At 38.0% G+C, this 22,697-nt stretch overlaps 2 protein-coding genes across 2 annotated transcripts; both read right to left on the reverse strand.

The window, feature by feature from the left end:
* Positions 1-6,543: 6,543 nt before the first annotated feature.
* On the reverse strand, positions 6,544-12,119 carry LOC118823211 (golgin subfamily A member 6-like protein 6). The gene is made up of 2 exons (XM_036592643.1): positions 11,553-12,119; positions 6,544-6,630 (listed from the first exon to the last, which is right to left on the reverse strand). Exons 1-2 carry the CDS (start codon positions 12,117-12,119, stop codon positions 6,544-6,546), a joined length of 654 nt encoding a protein of 217 aa, XP_036448536.1.
* Positions 12,120-18,274: 6,155 nt separating this feature from the next.
* LOC118823212 (golgin subfamily A member 6-like protein 6) lies at positions 18,275-19,760 on the reverse strand. The gene is made up of 2 exons (XM_036592644.1): positions 19,056-19,760; positions 18,275-18,950 (listed from the first exon to the last, which is right to left on the reverse strand). The coding sequence occupies exons 1-2, from the start codon at positions 19,651-19,653 to the stop codon at positions 18,445-18,447; spliced, it is 1,104 nt and encodes a 367-aa protein (XP_036448537.1). The 5' UTR covers positions 19,654-19,760; the 3' UTR covers positions 18,275-18,444.
* Positions 19,761-22,697: the final 2,937 nt, after the last annotated feature.

Genomic DNA, 22,697 nt, shown 5'->3' on the forward strand with positions numbered 1-22,697 from the left:
TGCTGCAACCCTAAACCCTGCCTCCAGCGTCCTCCTTGAGCCCGGGGTAGCACATGCTGTGCTACATAGCCCTTCTCTTTCTGGCAGTCTGAAGGAAGAGTCTGGGTTGGGTGAGTGCCAGGAGAACGTTACCTGCCTGACTACATTGTGCCAACTGTAAAGTTTGGTGGAAGAGGGATAATGCCATGGGGTTTTTTTTTCAGGGGTTGACCCTTAATTGCAGTAAAGGGAAATCTTGATGGTAGATAGATAGACAGATAGATAAACAGATGGATGAATGAATGAATGAATGAATGAATGAATGGATAAATGAAGTAGTTGTTTCTAAGGTTGTAAATGAAACTCCTAACTGTGAAGAACACTGGCAGTGAGTCAAAAGCAGGCCACAGAAGCAGGTGTTAATAAGAACTTAAAACTTGGGGTTTGTTTTTCAGGGACATTTTTGCACTGAAAAGAGCAGCTCTGCAGCACTGTGTAATATGCAGCACAGAAATACACTGCACTGTCTGTGAGTGAAAGATTTCCGATGGTCAAAGAGACATCCCTGTTTCCATCTCCAGTCATGTTCACTTTAGACTCAAACTCTTTTTCCTTGTTGGGTGTTAAACTTCCATAGACATATCCAATAAAAATCAACTCTTGTTTGAGGGTTTGTTTGTACCAGTTGATCTGATTGTAAGTCGTTACATTGTGCCAACACTTGATTGTAGCAGATCCTTTTTGGTTTGCAATCAGATTCGAGGGAGTCTGGATGACATGAGTACTGTGAGAAAATCCTGAAATGAGAGAAAATTCTGATCAAATTGTGAAAAGTGAAAGAAAAGCAAAACAAAATGTTACAATGGTGAAATTAACTCAGTATAATTTAAAAGTGTACCAGTGAGACACAGCACTGCAATCCAAATAACACTGCCCGCACTGATCATGTTGACTTTCTGGAGGAGCTCCTTCTTCGGACTGAGTTTACACTCTACTGCTAGTTGATGTAAAACATGTAAAACTGGGTTTCCTCTCAAGTTTGAATGTGTATAGCACCCCCATGTGAGGAAAGTCTGAACTGCATTCCTGTTGAAAAGCCTTGTAAATATTAAACCAATTTGTTTGTAGTTTGTGTCTTTACATCATCAGAAAATTCATTACTAACATTTTTTTTATGTTTGGAACAGAGTTAAAGAATGCAAGCTTAAGTACAACCCCATTTCCAAAAAAGTTGGGATGCTGTGCAAAATGTAAATAAAAACAAAAATGCAATGATCATGCAAATCATTCGAACCCTATATTTAATAGAAAATACTACAAAGACAACATATCAAATGTTGAAACTGATAAATTTTATTGTTTTTTGAAAAATATATGCCCATTTTGAATTTGATGCCAAGAACATATTTCAAAAAAGTTGGGATGGGGGCATGTTAACCACTGCGTTTCATCACCTCTTCCTTTAACATCTCTCTGTAAGCATTTGGGAACTGAGGAGACCAATTACTGTATTTTTGAAAATGAAGTGTTTTCCTGTTCTTGCTTGATATAGAATTTTAGCTGCTCAACAGGTCAGAGTCTCCTTTGTTGTATTTTTCATTTCATAATGAGCCAAATGTTTTCAGTGGTGACAGGTCTGGACTGCAGGCAGGTCAGTTTAAGATAAGATAAAATAATCCTTTATTAATCCCACAACGGGGAAATTTGCGCACCCAGACTCTTTGAATACAGAGCAATGCTGTTGTAATACTTGCAGAATGTGGTTTGACACTGTCTTGCTAAAATAAGCAAGGCCTTCCCTGAAAAAGATGTTGTCTGGATGGCAGCATATGTTGCCAAAACATGTATATATCGCTCAGCATTAATGGTGCCTTCACAGATGTGCACATCACCCATGCCATGTGCACTAATGGCCCCCTGTACCATCATGAATTTTGGCTTTTGAACTGTGCACTGATAACAAGCTGAGTTGTCGTTAGCCCGGAGGACACAGCATCCAAGATTTCCCAAAATAATTTCAAATGTTGATTCGTCGGAACACTTTTCCACTTCACCTCAGTCTATTTTAAATGAGCTCAGGCCCAGAGTAGGTGGCAGCATTCCTGGATCCTGTTTATATGTGGTTTCTTCTTTGTGTTTAAGAGTGTTAACTAGCATTTGTGGATGCAGCAACAAACTGTTTTCACAGACAGTGGTTTTCAGAAGTGTTTCTGAGCCCATGCAGTGATTTCCTCTACAGAATCATGTCTGTTTTTAATGCAAAGCCATGCAGTCTTTCATAGATTTTTGCCCTTCAGTTTTGACCTGTGCTTTTTCCTTCACTATTTTCTGGATATCTCTTAGGTTTTGTTATTTCATTTCTCTGACTTTGACCATAGCATGTTTTTGGATTACAACTTTGAAGCACAGTAAAGTATCGCTTAAACATAATGACAGTACTTATATTCATATTTGGTTATAAGCTGTGTCAGCGTGTGTTCCTAAAGAGAGAGAGAGAGAGAGAGAGAGAGAGAGAGATAGAGAGATAGATAGACAGATAGATAGACTGATGAATGAATAAATAAAATAGTTGTTTCTAAGGTTGTAAACGAAACTCCTAACTGTGAATATCACTGGCAGTAAGTCAAAAACAGGCCGCAGAAGCAGGTGTTAATAAGAACTTGGGGTTTGTTCTGACATTTTTTCAGAGACGTTTTTGCACTGAAAAGAGCAGCTCTGCAGCACTGTGTAATATGCAGCACAGAAATACACTGCACTGTCTGTGAGTGAAAGATTTCCGATGGTCAAAGAGACATCCCTGTTTCCATCTCCAGTCATGTTCACTTTATCCTCAAAATCTGTTTCCTTTTTGGGTGCTGACTTTCCTATGAGATATCCAATAAAAATCAACTCTTGTCTGTTGGTTTGTTTGTACCAGTTGATTTGATTGTAACTTGTTACATTGTGCCAACACTTGATTGTAGCAGATCCTTTTTGGTTTGCAATCAGATTCGAGGGAGTCTGGATGACATGAGTACTGTGAGAAAATCCTGAAATGAGAGAAAATTCTGATCAAATTGTGAAAAGTGAAAGAAAAGCAAAACAAAATGTTACAATGGTGAAATTAACTCAGTATAATTTAAAAGTGTACCAGTGAGACACAGCACTGCAATCCAAATAATGCTGCCCACTCTGGTCATGTTGATTATCTTGAGGAGCTCCTTCCTCAGACTGAGTTTACACTCTACTGCTGGTTGATGTAAAACATGTAAAACTGGGTTTCCTCTCAAGTTTGAATGTGTATAGCACCCCCATGTGAGGAAAGTCTGAACTGCATTCCTGTTGAAAAGCCTTGTAAATATTACACCAGTTGGTTTGTAGTTTATATGTGTATGCATCATCTGAATATTCAGGATTAACAGTTTTTTATGTTTGGGACAGAATTAAAGAATGCATGCTCTTTTATGTTGATGATGTTTGTTGCACATTTAGATAAAATAACTGTAGGTTTGTGTGTTTTTAATACACATAATTAAACACATTTTTGATATTATACATACACATACATGCACTAGAGCAACTTCATAGTTCATTATGTAAAGAGAAAAATGAAAAGCCATAGTCTCATGAAGTTTGCAGAACACTTTATTTCAGGTGGACATCATCAACCGAATAGCTGGTAATTAACTGTCTGTCCTTTATTTCTTAATTAAGCAATAATGAAGATAAATGAAGCACTCTTAAAAGCACTTTATACATCACATCAAGTTAAGAACTACATCTCATCGCTCTACTTTACTTCTTTAACCAACTATACAAACAAAAATCAGTAATTATTTATAACCAACTGTTAAAAAATTAAGAACAGCTAGTACTGTTTCAAAAAGAAAGAAAATGAATGTAATAATACTACAATGTAAAGCTTACAGAGTTGTTCCTGAATAAAAATCAAGTCTGGCCTTTTTAGGTAAGTTTGCGCTCTTTCTTCTTCATCAAAAAGATCTTTATCCATCAGATTCATAATAGTGTGACTAGATGCTTGGACTGGGTTGGGTTTCTTAAAAGCATTTAAGAACAAAGGTGATTCTTAAATTTTAAAGCAAGCATCTTGCTGAACACTTTTTCTCCTGGTGCGGTGATCTTAACATTAGGATTCTTTTAGGAATCGAGACCCAGATTGTTCACTGGGTTTACAGAGCTTCCTGCACTCGCGCTGCACTGCTCACCTTCACAGTCAGAGTCATGCAGGTAGCCAGGTAGGACACGTGTCTAAGCACAATCACTGAAGCTATAGTATTCGCAAAACCTGAAAAAAAGCCTTCTATGGCTATACTGTTGACATTCCATCAGCATAATGTGTATGAGCAGTCAGTGCTGGCCATGGCTTCCAGATCAAGTTATCAAGTTTAGATCGGAGGTGCTAATCCATACCACATCACATATTACTTGTAAATACTGCATCAGCCTACATATTGCATGAGATTAAAACCATACAATCACAGTTATTTTGTCTGTGGAAAGGTCAGCGATATTCTGTCTTTCCTACCATTGAGTATGCCATGAAACACTGTCATGATTGCAAAAACAAGTAAAAATGTTGACCTTAGCTTAAGCTTACTTAAGCCCTGCTAACATTCCGTTGTTACTTAATAAAGCACCAGAGATCTTGATCATAAATAGTTAAATTGCAAAAGTCAATTATCAGTCAGTGTCAGTTGTTAATAGTGAATAATTCTTAACACTTGGCCTCTTTCTCCTTATGACAGCTGGGACAGTATAAAAGCTTACAATATTGATTTTTTTTTTGTTGTTGTTGTTGCTGTTTTCACTACAACCATGAACCACACCGCTCACCATGACTATATTTTATCTGTCAGGATGCTTTATTAACTAACAGCGTACAAACAGGGGCTCTACAAGCACCACTGTGGCCACTGTAATCGCCGTGTTGACCAGCATGTCTACAATATGACGGCGGGGACAAGTGTGACATCAATCGAATACAATCATTTGATAGAGGTAATTTTAATTAAATTATTTTCTTCTCTTAAAAATGTGTGTAACCAAATAATACAGTTTTTATTAAGCCATAGCAACTCTGTGATTACAATGATTTAAACTGTAATGCGTTACATTACTGTAATGCGTTACATTGCGTTATGTTACCCCAACGCTGCACAATGCTTATTGATATGAACACGCCCAATTACTTTTGCTATAATCTAATGAGACAAGTTAGACAATGAATAACTGTTAATAAGCACAGTTCATATAGACCCTTTGCTCATATTAAGGCTAAGCACCAGAAATTTAAACCTACTAAGCTATAGATGTTAATACAATATATTTCTCTTCTGCCAAAGATATTCTTTATTTTAGGTAAACATTTTCATGCCTTAGAGCCCTTAGTAAGGCTTCTCAAGCCACAGCTATTTCAATAAACAATACCTGGTGAGTTAAGCATTAGAGTACTTTTATCTGTTTATTTAACATCACGATCTTGAACACAATCTTTGTCAAAGAAATTGCTCTATACAGAGTGCAGTTTGGAATATGGTTATTGGAAACATCAGCCACTGCATCAATAAATCACCAAGTGATATTTATTGATTTATCAGTAAACCACCAGTTAGCTCTAAATAACGCCAAACTGACCTCCTGCAGCATAGATTACAGTTAAAACACAGGATAATTTAGAATATTCAAATGAGTATTAGATGCCCTAAGTCAGGTCTATTATGAGCCTATCTGCATGAGGTCTATTAGACGGCCTAGATTTGGCCCGCATTCCAAATGAGAAATTGAGAATATGAACTCTATTCATTAGTTAGGGGAGGAGTCCCCCTGTCTGTTCTGATAGTTATTACAGTAACATCAGTGCAGGTGTTTTTGTTCAGCAATGTAATAGGACCGTAACACTGTGCTCACTCACTGCACAGAAATACAGAGCGCTGTCATCTGACTCCACATTCATCACTGTGAAAGATCCATTTTTAGGTTGTTTTTTAGTGGCAGAGAATTTATCATGACTGATGTTTCCAAACTCTGGTTTATTGGCGGTCGTGATAAAAACTATGAACTCCATGGGCTTCCCTTGTTTCTGTTGGAACCAGTACATCTGATTATAAGAGCCTCCTTTATCATGGTTGCAGTTCATTTCAGCAGAATTTCCCTTCTCAATCCAGAGTACTCTGGGGCTTTGAGTGACACCACTGTCTCCTGCAAGTACTAATGGACAACAAATAACCAAAAATGATTAATTTAGTTTTTCATTTACTAATAAAAACAAGTACAATACTCCATCATATTTAGCATAATATCATACCTGGAGTCCACTGAAGTGAGAAAGTCAGGGTGATGATAACGCTGATCATCCTGAGTAGTGACAATGGCAGATGCTGGTGATGCATCCTGTTAGAGATCAACCTGAGGAAATGACATCGTTAGCATTTCAACTCCTCCATTCACATGCTGGATTCTGAGTAAACACCAGTTACCAATAAATTTAGACTTGTGCTTAAGAGTAAACTGGCAGTGAAACAAAAGCAGGCCACAGCGTGTGGAAGCAGAAACAAGACTGTTTAATCAGCAGTGATTGGTTCTCAGCTGACTTCTGACCAGCTGATGTTTATCTCTACGCGACACAGTGCCTTTGTATTCAGATGTACAGGTCTGCAGCACACATACACATGCAGGAGAGAGGGGGTGTTTGAGTACCTGCCCCTTTGCCCCTTGATGTCCATAGTGCTCTTTTCTCTCTTTTTTTTTTTGCACAGACTTGGGTGAGAGCTCTAGTAAAAGAAGCTGTTTCATTTTTATTTGCATGTCACATGCTGTGTCAACTTGGGTTTGTACATGCATCTGTGATATCCTACTGCCAATAAGATGCACAAAAGATTTAATGGTTCAGGGTCCATTATAATGACTTTGTTTTTTAAATGAATAATAAACTTTAATCGAGTAATCATCACATTAAAAGTAAAGCAGTTTTTTCCCTATATATATATATATATATATATATATGTTGGAACAATCTCCAAAATGGTAACATTACATGAGAAGGAAAAAAACCTAGTAGTAATTGTGGGCCATTTGTTTTGGTCAATTCATTGTGAAATTTACATACAATGTAAAGGGCATATATATGTCACTGCTTTCAAAACAAAACCCTGTATCTCCATTTTTGCCGCTTTACAGTTTTTGACATAATTTGAAAATTTCTGTTACCCTTTGATTGGACCAAAAGAAATGGCCCAAAATGACTTAAAAACGTCGGTTGCATTGACTTACATTAAAAGTAATGTATGTTTTTTCCTTTTCCTGTAAAGTTTTGCTCTGACAGCAGCAAGATATATATAAGAAAGAAATTGCTTAAGTTACTCTTAATGAGAATACTTGAATACTGAAAGTTACTTCCAGGTTTGCAATTCTTGACTGTGAACACTGGCAGTGAGTCAAAAGCAGGCCACAGAAGCAGGTGTTAATAAGGATTTAAAACTTGGGGTTTGTATTGGTAATTTCTCAAGAACATTTTTGCACTGCAACAGAGCAGCTCTGCAGCACTGTGTAACTTGCAGCACAGAAATACACTGCACTGTCTGTGAGTGACAGATTTTTAATCGTCAAAGAAACTTTGCTGTTTCCATCTCCAGTCATGTTCACTTTAGACTTAAACTCTTTTTCCTTGTTGGGTGCTGTCGTTTCTACAAGATATCCAATTAAAGTTAACTCTTGTTCGTGGGTTTGTTTGTACCAGGTAATTTGATTGTAATTTGTTATATTGTGCCAACACTCGACTGTAGCAGATCCGTTTTGATTCATAATCAGATTAGAGGGAGTCTGGATGACATGAGTACTGTGAGAAAATCCTGAAATGAGAGATGATATTCTGATTAAAATGATACAAAAACAAAATAAAGTGTTCAAAGATGAAATAAACTTGAGATAAATTAAAACTGTACCAGCGAGACATAGCACTGCAATCCAAATAACGCTGCCCGCTCTGGTCATGCTGATTCTCTCGAGGAGCTTGTTCTTCAGACTGAGTTTACACTGTACTGCCTTATGATGCAAACATGTAAAACTGGGTTTCCTCTCAGGTTTGTAGGTGCATAGTTCCCCCATATGAGCAATGTCTGAACTGCACGCCTGAGATATTATACTAGTTGGTTTGTAGTTTCTATGTGTCTACACACTATATTAGCCGTTCTTAATGTTTGGGACAAAGATAAAGAACATATTATGAGTTCATTCCAGTGCACTTCTTGTCAAATTCAATTCATATCTCCTCACAGTCTGCTAACTCTGTTTTCTCCGCTGGAAAAAAATCTAGTGATCGTACATAGCTCTGGCTTTGTAAACAGACAATAACCAAACAGCCAATTTGAACATGAAGCTGGAGAAAAAGAAGCTAAGGGATTAGGAGGTTGCTCTGTTTCTGCTTTACAGGTGGGTAACATTAACTGACTTTTTCCAGTTTCACAGAACCAATAATATTGTATTGTCAGTATTATTTTGTCACATTTGCCAATGTTTGTGATAGCAACAGGTTAGCTTCTCAGCAGCAATACTAGCAACAGTTTGCTAACCCACAACAAAGCTATTGTTGGTTAATTCTCATTTTAAAAAATTGATCACTACTTTTTAAGCAGGAATGCTGGACAATCATTTTGTCATACATTCATTCTAAAAATAATTTTATTATAACCTCAGTGTCACAACCCTATGGGTCATAATGCAAGATTTTAGTTTTTTTCTCTGTCGTGATGTGTGTGTGTGTGGTAATTTGCAGAACAATGGGAGGGGATTGGAGCAGGATTGGTCACCAAAACAGTTTAAAAAACGCCACAGACACGATGAGGCCCAGACACACGACTGTATGAATCACTGTAAATCAAATCATACGTCACAGGGAAGCGAGTCTAGAATAGCTAAATGAACCCATACTGCAGTTGTGCCAAATTAGAAATGCCACAACACACAGCTTTCAGTGGTACAAATTCACCTCGTACACTTCCTATGTTCAACTATAATTACTTATTGCCATTCATATATAGAAAAAAATCAGATGACACTGCATAATCAACCAGGATCTGTGAGTGTGTCTATCTCACATATTTTTATGAATAATGAATAACACCAGAATACCTCATTTGTTCATTATTAGCTCCTTGTGAGGTAATAAAATGCATCTTTTATAGTTGTCTGTTGCATTTATGCTATACTTTATAACCAATTCAATTCATTCATTTATATATTTAATTATTTATCAGTTAAGTATTCAATATAAAGATATCAGTGAGTATGTTTACATGCACTTAATAACAGATAACTGCACAAAATCAGATTTTGTCATTAATCCGGTCAACACAATAATGGGGAAACTGTGGGTCTAAATGAGTCAGGCAGTAATCGGATTTCTACTTTGCAACAAGTCAATAAACTCACAGAAGATGGCATGGCGTAAACATAACATAAAACTCAAACTTACCGCTGTTTTTTTTAAACATTGCACAAATTTACCTGAGAAAATGAATGTACATCATTTAGAAGATGAAGAATAGTTAAATCCTTTATTTCGTGTTTGGTTTCAGTGCCGCTCCAAAAGTGAAATCGGAGTACGAGTACACATGCACTGAGAAATCAGATTACTGAGCTAAAATCCAGCTGTCTTTATCAGTTTTCTAGACCGGAGTATGGGGTTTACATGGCCATTCGAATAATCGGATAACTACAGAAATCCGATTATAAGGATTATTGAGTGCATGCACATGCACTCGGTGATTTTATGTCCTGTACTGCAGATACATCAATATCGTATACACCATCCGGCCACTTCATTAAGTACCCCTCCTTGTACCTACACGCTTTGTCCATTTGATCAGCTCCACATATCATACAGGTGCACTTTCTACAGTTACAGACTGTAGTCCATCTATTTCTCTGCATACTTTGTTAAATTAAATTAGAAATGAAGGCAAAATTTGGTCCCAGACTTTTGAAGTCCACTATATTCTCTACCATTTTCTAATGTGTTAATATTGTGTTTTATACACACACACACACACACACACACACACACACACACAAATATCTATCTATCTATCTATCTATATATATGTGTGTGTGTGTGTGTGTGTGTGTGTGTGTGTTGATTTATTTGTTTATTTATATTATGTTTCAACAAATGTACACCAATAAAGTAAGTGTGTCCGAAAAAGTCTACACTGTGTGACTTTACTGGTCAAGTAGTCTTTTGCTTTCTCAAGTAGTCTGTATGAAACAGCCCTGCTAACACGACTTATGCAGCCTCTTTAAAGCACTGCACCATAACCTGCTTTCTGGTAGAAAAAGACTCACTATTTTCACCTTGCCCTCTCTCCTTTTCCATAGCTATTGGCTTCCATACAGTGATGTAAAATTGTTATTTATATCCTCTATAATCAGCTGAAATTAAGAAACCTTTTTTTTCTCTTACACTTCTACTGCTAGATAAAAAAGAATATATATTTGATATATTTTTTTATTACATGATGCAATCTATTTTACATTTCGTGCTGAAAAGCATCATTGGGTCGATGAAAGATGCTTCATTAATAAGTAAATGAATAATAATAACAATAACAACAATAGCGATAGTGATAATAATCTTTATTGGTAGTAGTATTCGTACACACTTTAAACAATGGTTCTTCAAGGGTTCTTTCATATAGAAAATGGTTCTATATAGATCCCTGAGCACTCACCATTCAACAGTGTAGAAGTAGTCAGCAGTTAGTAGTTGTTGTATTAGCTGTTGCAAAACACAATTCATTTGGTTAAAGACTCTGTTTCTTCTGTAAACAGTTACTGATTATTTAATTATGTAACAAACATCAAGATGATGTTTCTAAAACTGGAAAACACATGCTGCTTCTTTTATTTGAGTCTTCCTGCTGTCTTTTTCAGAAGCACAGAAATTTTCTCCAGAAGCTTTTCCTTTCTGTGGTCTTTTCTTTTGTTGTTTTCTTCTTTTCCTCCTTTTCCTTTTTCTCCTCCTTCTTCTTCTGCTTTTTCAGTTCTTTATTCGCCCTTTTCAGCAGCTTTCTCCATTCTTTCTTTTCCTTCTCAGTCAGCATGCTGTCGCTCGGGCACTGGCAAGCTTTATTCAGCTGCCTTGTGGACGGTATGATGTTGACCACTACAAGCGGACCTTCTTCACTCTCTCTGTCCTGCTCATGTGCCGCTTCTCCCGGCAGCTCATCTGTACATTCCAGTCCAGCCATAATTCCTCTGGTCTGGACACGTTCCTTCACCGTCACTTTAGGTGTTTTGGAATCGAGGGTGATCAGTACCTGCACCAGGTTCTCCTTCTGCCGGATGTCTTCATCCCACCTTTCTATGTGTTTTCCATCTGTCTCGTCTTTCTTTGCGTCCTGAGAACTGCTTGCCTCTTCCTCTCTTTTCTGTTCTTTCTCTCTTTTCTCTTCTCTCTCTGTTTTCTTTTCTTTCCCTTTTTTCTCATCTTTCTTTTCTGTTCTTTCTCTCTCTGGTGTTTTTCCTCTTTTCTGTTCTTCCTCTGTTTTCTCTTCTTCCTCTCTCCTCTGTTCTTTCACTATGTTCTTTCTGAGCATTTTCAGTTCCCTGTCCTTCTTTTTAATCTCTGCTTCCATCTCCATCACCTGTGAAAGCAGATATTTCTCCCAGCGGCTCTGCAAAGTTCTTTCCAGCTTTTGAACGTTTTCTTTCTGTTCTGTGATTTTTTCCAAAAGCTCCTTTTCTTGTTCCTCAAGTTGTTTCAGTTTCCGCTGGGCCTCCTCCAGTTCTCTGTTTATTTCCTCAAACATGGAAATCACCACAGCTTCCTTTCTCCTCTGTTCTTCCTCTCTCACCTGTTCTTCCTCTGTTTTCTCTTCTTCCTCTCTCCTCTGTTCTTTCACTGTGTTCTTTCTGAGCATTTTCAGCTCCCTGTTCTTCTTTCTAATCTCTGCTTCCAGCTCCATCACCTGTGAAAGCAGGTATTTCTCCCAGCGGCTCTGCAAAGTTCTTTCCAGCTTTTGAACGTTTTCTTTCTGTTCTGTGATTTTTCCCAAAAGCTCATTTTCTTGTTCCTCAAGTTGTTTCAGTTTCCGCTGGGCCTCCTCCAGTTCTCTGTTCATTTCATCAAACACTGAACTCTCCATAATTCACTAGTTAGAATGAGATCAACCTTGTCTACTCACGTTCAACACAACAGTTACACAAGTGCGCTCCTGTCAAAGTGAGAGTTTGAACGTCTGCAGCCTATATTTATGTAGGTTGATGACGTCACAGATCGCCATTGTGACGTCATCGTATATAAACCACGCTCCACAGAAAATGACGTCAGTCACGCATCACTCAGCATAATATGGCCTGCAGCTATAGGCCTGAATAAAGAGCTAATTTTGGGCAAAACGTTCAAATAAAATACTAAAATTCAAATAATTAATATATACTATATTAAATTATGTATTACTGATATCAGACGTATGACAAATTATTCCAGGATAAGTCCTGAATATCCTACAGTCTATTGTTCAGACAGTGCAAATTAGCTGAGTGAACAGGATGAGCACATGGCATCAGCAATGCGTACATATTACTGTAAAAGACCCTGAAAAAGAGGCATTTTGTTATTTTTAGTTGTTCATTCATTCCTCAGCTTTTCTTTGAGCGCACATGTAAGAATGCACTGACTTTTATTTTGTGCTATTGAGTCTCATGTTGCTGCGCATGTGCAAAAAACGGAGGGAAAACACGGTTTATGGAGACGGATTTTTTAACTGAAAACTCTGCAAACTTACCGTCTAACTGGAAGGGGAACAAGGTAATTTGATAACCTGAGCTCGAATTTCATTTTACTATTTCAAAGAGCTTGTAAAGTACTCGCAAAATGTTCTGTGGTCGTGTATATTGTTCCTCATCAGTTCTCGAGTTGACCATCGTTCAGCTGGGATTGCTGCAGTTGTTTGACCCGTGAGCTTCTCTCTCCAGAGAAATACAAAGCCAGTAGATTAATGACGGTGTAATGCTTGAGATGCTGCTCCCACAAAGCATAGTGAAGAACTGTCATACAAATGATTCAGACTGGTCTGGGTACAGGCAGCCCTTCAGATAAATCCATGTGTTGTGCACCTGTACGTACAAGGAGTGGCAAGGCCAGTTTAATGAGGGGCTTTAACCCCCGCCAAGATGTTATCCCCCAACCCTTTCCAAAATAAATATACATTACTAATTCAAATTATTTGTTTTATTCTCATTAATTCTTCATTATTCAGCGGCCATCGCGCCCCAAATTCACAATATACGGTGATAGCAGGGCGTGACCTGCAGGAAATGCTGCTGCCATAGACTGTATATAAGAGTATATGCAGTGCTGAGTGTAATGATTAAGTAAGAACCCGTTTTTGTTCAAACTGAGGGGCTGAAAACTTATTTTCTTTATTAGAACTAGGCTGGTCAGCTAGCCAACAGGCTAAAAGATAGCAAACATGCCAAACAACCCTAACATTAATGTCACAGGCTGGAAATTAAGTACTTACGATATGATTAACTGAAAAACAGTAGCTAATATAACCTACCGGTCTAAATAATGTCACCTGAATGGCTTACACGCTTCAAATATCCGTGTTTCAGTCAGAAGTAGCGTCAGACCCAGGCTGAATCTCTAACGGCTCCGCACTCCCTAGCTAAATATTGTGCTGTGTAACATTACGTTTAGAAATGTTAGCTTCTGCTGTCAAACAGTGCACTGCTTGTCAAGTATGAATGTGGACGAATCCCAACTGGCCTTTTTTAGCGATATATTTTGCATTGTACAAATGCCAGTGTTTAAATTCCTACGTAGTGCACTATGTAGGGAGCGGGGAGCTGTTGGAGATTCAGCCCCAGCGTGAGAAAAGTGGCGTCAGACTGGCAGAAGACGACTCGCCGTGGTAATTTGGTGACCAAAAAGTACTTATAAACTGAAAGTTTTTGCATTAAACAACGATATATTATCATATGTTCACTGGTATGTGAAAAAAGTAAATATGAAATGTCTGCAGTAAACAGTGATGGGCGAACTAACATTTTTCCCCTCCTTCAGCGGTCAGTGGTTGCTTAGCAACGATACCACACGCTAAATGAACTACATTTTTGGCAGAATACTTGTTTATGTCGGTTATTATTAATAATAAGTTAAATAATTATCTAAAACATTTTGATATTTTTTATGTTGGCTGCCGTTTTATGAAAGCAATAAGCCACTCAAGGCAGTGGGTTACTGCGATTTAATCACAGGGAAGGGAGTTTTAGGCCCTTTTCATGTCGTGCCGAAGGACTCCCTTCCTGTAACGCCGTGACAGAAAATCAGACGCTTGCGGATGACAAAATGAAGGTGGTTTATTAACAACAAACCAATCGGAAGCTCAAATCGAAGTCAAAAACACAGTCCAAAAGTCAAAACACAGATCCGTCAGAACAGCAAAAGTACCAAGGGAAGAGGCAAAAAGTCAAAAACAGAACAAATGAAGCAAAGGTAAAAACACAGAGTGTAATCAAACAGATAAATAACGCTAAGTAGGTTTCTAGGAAACAATACCTCGCAAAGATTCAGACTAAAGCCCGGGCTCAAATACTGCTAACTATCTGTCATATGATCATATGCACAGGTGAACAGTTAGTACTCAGGAGGTTGAGAGCGCTGATAGGTTCTGCGGTGAAAGTCCAAAGTCACATGAGACCCCATTGAATTCTGGGCAATGGAGTTCTCTCCGGAGCTGGATTCTGAGTGCGGATGTTCAGTCATGTGATCTCCCAGAGGATTCTGGGAGATGAAGTCCGTGTCTTCTATAGAGTTGACCGAATGCTCCTTTTATACCCAAGCATGATTGTGTCACCTGGATAAAATGGTTTTTAACATTTCACAATGTTTTTGATCTTAAAAAGCCCCGCCCCAACTTTTTTAGAATGTGCTGCAGGCATTAATTTCAGAACAAACATATTTACAAAAAACAACAAATTTTATAAGATGCAAAGAAATGATATTTAATCTTTTATGTTTTTTTTTTTGCTCAAATGCAGGTCAAAATAGAATTATAAATCATTGCTTTCTGTTATTTTATTTATTTATTTATTTATTTATTTTGCATTTTACCCACTATCTCAACTTTTTTGGAACTGGGTTTGTATATAACCTCTCATATCGAGAAGAAAGGGTCTTTTTGTTTGCTTTTGTATTAGTTAGGTTAGTAGTCGTAGTTGGTTTTCTTTGTTTCCCCTGAAACTTAGGTTTAGTTTTGATTTGTTTCTCTACTGTTAATTTTCTCCTTCTACTTAATAACTTTTGACCTTTGAACTTTGACTTGAAGAATACAAAATATCATTACTTCAACACTGGTTTTATGTACAGTTGGGGAACCAGAAGGCCATGAATGTCTTCTTTTCATGTTATGGCCTGACCTGGATTTTATACAGGTTTCTCAGTCATTTATGAGATGACTCGTATTAGACTCTTTATATCTGCAATATAGTGTGTGTTATATTAGTGAAAATAAATTGCGTGAATATATATATACTGCACAGAAATACAGAGCGCTGTCGTCTGACTCCACATTCTTCACAGTGAAAGATCCACTTTCAGCTTTTTCTTTATTTGCAGAGAATTTATCATGACTAATGTTTCCAAACTCTGGTTTATTGGCGGTCGTAATAAAAACTATGAGCTCCATGGGCTTCCCTTGTTGCTGTCGGAACCAGTACATGTAAATATAAGTGCTTCCTTTATTATGGTTGCAGTTCATTTCAGCTAGTTTATCTTTCTCAGCCCAGAGTACTCTGGGATTTTGAGTGACACCGCTGTCTCCTGCAAAACCTAATGGACAAAAAATGATGAAACATGATTAATTTAGTAATTTAAAGTATTTTAGATGAAATTCATTTTTTATTTGCTAGTAATACTAATTAAGATGCTCCATCATATTTTGTAGAATATGATACCTGGAGTCCATTGAAATGAGAAAGTCAGGATGATGATAATGCTGATCATACTGGATCGTGATGACAGCAGAAGAGGTTATGGGCTCCAGACTGCTGCTGATACATCCTGTTGAAGACCAGCTTGAGGAAATGACGTCAAAATCCTTCATTCACATGCTGGATTCTGAATAAACATATAAAAAGAGCGTAATAAGGAGCGCACTGTTTTAAAATTATAACTTAGAGTTATAGGATTACCTGTAAGCATGAGTAGCGATGCTGTATAATTTATTTTTATTTTATTTTTTCCAATCTATGATCTTCTTGCCTCTTTTTCTTAATCCTTTAACTGCGTGGTCACGTATGTTTCATGTTGTAAATTGAGGCACAAGTGGATCACAAATCTATCTCCAATTGTAAATATTATTTTCTGTGATTGCAATGAACATGTTAATCCACATATATCTACAAGGTGGGTTTAGTATTGTTTAAAACAGCTTTGAATATGACAAATCCAGTTATGTAAGTAACATCTCAAAGGCCCGTATGAAAAGAACACATTTTATTTATTTTTACCTTGTTATTGACATTATTCTCTTTGCGTGATTCTCAGTGTCCCTAAAGAGTTGCTTTCAACAGCTCAACCACCTGGTGGACATTTATAATCAACAATTTTAGTGGGTAATTTGAAAATCAAAAATCAGTTAAATATTGTTTGGTTTGATTCAAATAGAAGGATTTAACCCCCGAATAGCTCCTTGTGAGGTAATAAAATGCATCTTTTATAGTTGTCTGTTGCATTTATGCTATACTTTATAACCAATTCAATTTATTTATTTATATATTTAATTATTTATCAGTTAAGTACTCAATATAAAGACATCAGTGAGTATGTTTACATGCACTTAATAACAGATAACTGCACAAAATCAGATTTTGTCATTAATCCGGTCAACACAATAATGGGGAAACTGTGGGTCTAAATGAGTCAGGCAGTAATCGGATTTCTACTTTGCAACAAGTCAATAAACTCACAGAAGATGGCATGGCGTAAACATAACATACAACTCAAACTTACCACTGTTTTTTTTAAACATTGCGCAAATTTACCTGAGAAAATGAATGTACATCATTTAGAAGATGAAGAATAGTTAAATCCTTTATTTCGTGTTTGGTTTCAGTGCCGCTCCAAAAGTGAAATCGGAGTACGAGTACACATGCACTGAGAAATCAGATTACTGAGCTAAAATCCAGCTGTCCTTATCAGTTTTCTAGACCGGAGTATGGGGTTTACATGGCCATTCGAATAATCGGATAACTACAGAAATCCGATTATAAGGATTATTGAGTGCATGCACATGCACTCGGTGATTTTATGTCCTGTACTGCAGATACATCAATATCGTATACACCATCCGGCCACTTCATTAAGTACCCCTCCTTGTACCTACACGCTTTGTCCATTTGATCAGCTCCACATATCATACAGGTGCACTTTCTACAGTTACAGACTGTAGTCCATCTATTTCTCTGCATACTTTGTTAAATTAAATTAGAAATGAAGGCAAAATTTGGTCCCAGACTTTTGAAGTCCACTATATTCTCTACCATTTTCTAATGTGTTAATATTGTGTTTTATACACACACACACACACACACACACAAATATCTATCTATCTATCTATCTATATATATGTGTGTGTGTGTGTGTGTGTGTGTGTGTGTGTGTGTGTGTGTTGATTTATTTGTTTATTTATATTATGTTTCAACAAATGTACACCAATAAAGTAAGTGTGTCCGAAAAAGTCTACACTGTGTGACTTTACTGGTCAAGTAGTCTTTTGCTTTCTCAAGTAGTCTGTATGAAACAGCCCTGCTAACACGACTTATGCAGCCTCTTTAAAGCACTGCACCATAACCTGCTTTCTGGTAGAAAAAGACTCACTATTTTCACCTTGCCCTCTCTCCTTTTCCATAGCTATTGGCTTCCATACAGTGATGTAAAACTGTTATTTATATCCTCTATAATCAGCTGAAATTAAGAAACCTTTTTTTTCTCTTACACTTCTACTGCTAGATAAAAAAGAATATATATTTGATATATTTTTTTATTACATGATGCAATCTATTTTACATTTCGTGCTGAAAAGCATCATTGGGTCAATGAAAGATGCTTCATTAATAAGTAAATGAATAATAATAACAATAACAACAATAGCGATAGTGATAATAATCTTTATTGGTAGTAGTATTCATACACACTTTAAACAATGGTTCTTCAAGGGTTCTTTCATATAGAAAATGGTTCTATATAGATCCCTGAGCACTCACCATTCAACAGTGTAGAAGTAGTCAGCAGTTAGTAGTTGTTGTATTAGCTGTTGCAAAACACAATTCATTTGGTTAAAGACTCTGTTTCTTCTGTAAACAGTTACTGATTATTTAATTATGTAACAAACATCAAGATGATGTTTCTAAAACTGGAAAACACATTCTGCTTCTTTTATTTGAGTCTTCCTGCTGTCTTTTTCAGAAGCACAGAAATTTTCTCCAGAAGCTTTTCCTTTCTGTGGTCTTTTCTTTTGTTGTTTTCTTCTTTTCCTTTTTCTCCTCCTTCTTCTTCTGCTTTATCAGTTCTTTATTCGCCCTTTTCAGCAGCTTTCTCCATTCTTTCTTTTCCTTCTCAGTCAGCATGCTGTCGCTCGGGCACTGGCAAGCTTTATTCAGCTGCCTTGTGGACGGTATGATGTTGACCACTACAAGCGGACCTTCTTCACTCTCTCTGTCCTGCTCATGTGCCGCTTCTCCCGGCAGCTCATCTGTACGTTCCAGTCCAGCCATAATTCCTCTGGTCTGGACACGTTCCTTCACCGTCACTTTAGGTGTTTTGGAATCGAGGGTGATCAGTACCTGCACCAGGTTCTCCTTCTGCCGGATGTCTTCATCCCACCTTTCTATGTGTTTTCCATCTGTCTCGTCTTTCTTTGCGTCCTGAGAACTGCTTGCCTCTTCATCTCTTTTCTGTTCTTTCTCTCTTTTCTCTTCTCTCTCTGTTTTCTTTTCTTTCCCTTTTTTCTCATCTTTCTTTTCTGTTCTTTCTCTCTCTGCTGTTCTTCCTCTTTTCTGTTCTTCCTCTGTTTTCTCTTCTTCCTCTCTCCTCTGTTCTTTCACTGTGTTCTTTCTGAGCATTTTCAGCTCCCTGTCCTTCTTTTTAATCTCTGCTTCCATCTCCATCACCTGTGAAAGCAGATATTTCTCCCAGCGGCTCTGCAATGTTCTTTCCAGCTTTTGAACGTTTTCTTTCTGTTCTGTGATTTTTTCCAAAAGCTCCTTTTCTTGTTCCTCAAGTTGTTTCAGTTTCCGCTGGGCCTCCTCCAGTTCTCTGTTTATTTCCTCAAACATGGAAATCACCACAGCTTCCTTTCTCCTCTGTTCTTCCTCTCTCACCTGTTCTTCCTCTGTTTTCTCTTCTTCCTCTCTCCTCTGTTCTTTCACTGTGTTCTTTCTGAGCATTTTCAGCTCCCTGTTCTTCTTTCTAATCTCTGCTTCCAGCTCCATCACCTGTGAAAGCAGGTATTTCTCCCAGCGGCTCTGCAAAGTTCTTTCCAGCTTTTGAACGTTTTCTTTCTGTTCTGTGATTTTTCCCAAAAGCTCATTTTCTTGTTCCTCTAGTTGTTTCAGTTTCCGCTGGGCCTCCTCCAGTTCTCTGTTCATTTCATCAAACATGGAAGTCTCCATAATTCACTAGTTAGAATGAGATCAACCTTTTCTACTCACGTTCAACACAACAGTTACACAAGTGCGCTCCTGTCAAAGTGAGAGTTTGAGCGTCTGCAGTCTATATTTATGTAGGCCGATGACGTCACAGATCGCCATTGTGACGTCATCGTATATAAACCACCGTTCCACAGAAAATGACGTCAGTCACGCATCACTCAGCATAATATGGCCTGCAGCTATAGGCCTGAATAAAGAGCTAATTTTGGGCAAAACGTTCAAATAAAATACTAAAATTCAAATAATTAATATATACTATATTAAATTATGTATTACTGATATCAGACGTATGACAGATTATTCCAGGATAAGTCCTGAATATCCTACAGTCTATTGTTCAGACAGTGCAAATTAGCTGAGTTAAAAGGATGAGCACATGGCATCAGCAATGCGTACATATTACTGTAAAAGACCCTGAAAAAGAGGCATTTTGTTATTTTTAGTTGTTCATTCATTCCTCAGCTTTTCTTTGAGCGCACATGTAAGAATGCACTGACTTTTATTTTGTGCTATTGAGTCTCATGTTGCTGCGCATGTGCGAAAAACGGAGGGAAAACACGATTTATGGAGACGGATTTACCGAAAGTTTTTTTACTGAAAACTCTGCAAACTTACCGTCTAACTGGAAGGGGAACAAGGTAATTTGATAACCTGAGCTCGAGTTTCATTTTACTATTTCAAAGAGCTTGTAAAGTACTCGCAAAATGTTCTGTGGTCGTGTATATTGTTCCTCATCAGTTCTCGAGTTGACCATCGTTCAGCTGGGATTGCTGCAGTGGTTTGACCCGTGAACTTCTCTCTCCAGAGAAATACAAAGCCAGTAGATTAATGACGGTGTAATGCTTGAGATGCTGCTCCCACAGAGCATAGTGAAGAACTGTCATACAAATGATTCAGACTGGTCTGGGTACAGGCAGCCCTTCAGATAAATCCATGTGTTGTGCACCTGTACGTACAAGGAGTGGCAAGGCCAGCTTAATGAGGGGCTTTAGCCCCCACCCAAGATGTTATCCCCCACCCTTTCCAAAATAAATATACAGTACTAGTTCAAATTATCTGTTTTATTCTCATTAATTCTTCATTATTCAGCGGCCATCGCGCCCCAAATTCACAATATACGGTGATAGCAGGGCGTGACCTGCAGGAAATGCTGCTGCTGCTGCTGCTGCTGCTGCCGCCGCCGCTGCCGCCGCTGCTGCCATAGACTTTATATGGGAGTATATACAGTGCTGCCTCTGCTGGGCTGCCAGAGATTTAAGGAAAAGAAGAACTCCCAGCTCGGCCAATCATATCAGACCTCGTAAAATGTGAGCCAATCATATCAGACCTCGTAAGCTGTAAGCTAATCATATCAGACCTAGGGGAGGGTCTCTGCTTTCCTCGCTGTTGACAACCGCTAAGGATTTTGGCGAAAAGCTCATAAAAGTGAAGATTAGACTTTATTCAGAATCTTTAACACAGAGTGAATATATCCACCTACAGTATGCATTTGTGGCAAATTATGGGTAACATAGCTGGCTGTAAGGTTTTTACTCGGTTGCTTGTCAGCTGACTTTGGGTTCATGTGAGGCGAAGAACAGAGTTCAGGCTAACACTAACATTGTCTGTATAGCTGACAAGCCACCTAACCTAGTTAAAGAACTTGAAGACACTTTATAGTGAGAACCTGAGAGTGTGAGCGAGCGACAGAGATAGAAATAACATCATTGACATCTCTTTATATTCGTTGTTTTTATATTTCTTTTCAGTATTTAAAAAGATTGACACCGGTAAGTTAAGTTAAGTTAATACCAGTGAAAAAGTCATACGGTGTTGATCAAGACGCAGTTTTATAAAACGGATAGATCCGGTCCTAAAATCTGATTGGCTGAGCCGCGTTCGAAGCCGTTGTAAATTCCACGATATACCCCGGCTATGACCGCCTCACAGCAACTGAACTCTGTATTACTGCGCCACGGCACGAAAAACCCTTCTCCTGTTAACGGATTCATCTTCAACTCTAACGCTGATGGCGCGGAGCACCGAGTGTAAGTAAGAACCCGTTTTTGTTCAAACTGAGGGGCTGAAAACTTATTTTCTTTATTAGAACTGGGCTGGTCAGCCAAACAACCCTAACATTAATGTCACAGACTGGAAATTAAGTACTCACGATATGATTAACTGAAAAACAGTAGCTAATATAACCTACCGGTCTAAATAATGTCACCTGAATGGCTTACACGCTTCAGATATCCGTGTTTCAGTCAGAAGTAGCGTCAGACCCAGGCTGAATCCTAAACGGCTCCGCACTCCCTAGCTAAATATTGTGCTGTGTAATATTACGTTTAGAAATTTTAGCTTCTGCTGTCAAACAGTGCACTGCTTGTCAAGTATGAATGTGGACGAATCCCAACTGGCCTTTTTTAGCGATACATTTTGCATTGTACAAATGCCAGTGTTTAAATTCCTACGTAGTGCACTATGTAGGGAGCGGGGAGCCGTTTGAGATTCAGCCCCAGCGTGAGAAAAGTGGCGTCAGACTGGCAGAAGACGACTCGCAGTGGTAATTTGGTGACCAAAAAGTACTTATAAACTGAGAGTTTTTGCATTAAACCGTGCTGTATTATCATATGTTCACTGTTATATGAAAAAAGTAAAATAAATAAATAAATAAATAAATGTCTGCAGTAAACAGTGATGGGCGACTGAAGTTCTTCTCCTCCTTCAGCGGTCAGTGGTTGCTTAGCAACGATACCACACTCTAAAGGAACTACATTTTTTCATCTTTATGTCGGTTATTATTAATAATAACTTAAATAATTATCTAAAACATCGTGCATTTTAATATTTTTATGTTGGCTGCCGTTTTATGAAAGCAATAAGCCACTCAAGGCAGTGGGTTACTGCGATTTTTACGGGGAAAGGAGTTTTAGGCCCTCCGCTTCATGTCGTGCCAAAGGACTCCCTTCCCCACGATCAAATCGCCGTAACCCACGGCCTCACGTGGCTTATTGCTTTATTATATC

This window comes from Colossoma macropomum, unplaced genomic scaffold (assembly GCF_904425465.1).
Source record: "Colossoma macropomum unplaced genomic scaffold, Colossoma_macropomum, whole genome shotgun sequence".
NCBI classification, from domain to species: Eukaryota; Metazoa; Chordata; class Actinopteri; order Characiformes; family Serrasalmidae; genus Colossoma; species Colossoma macropomum.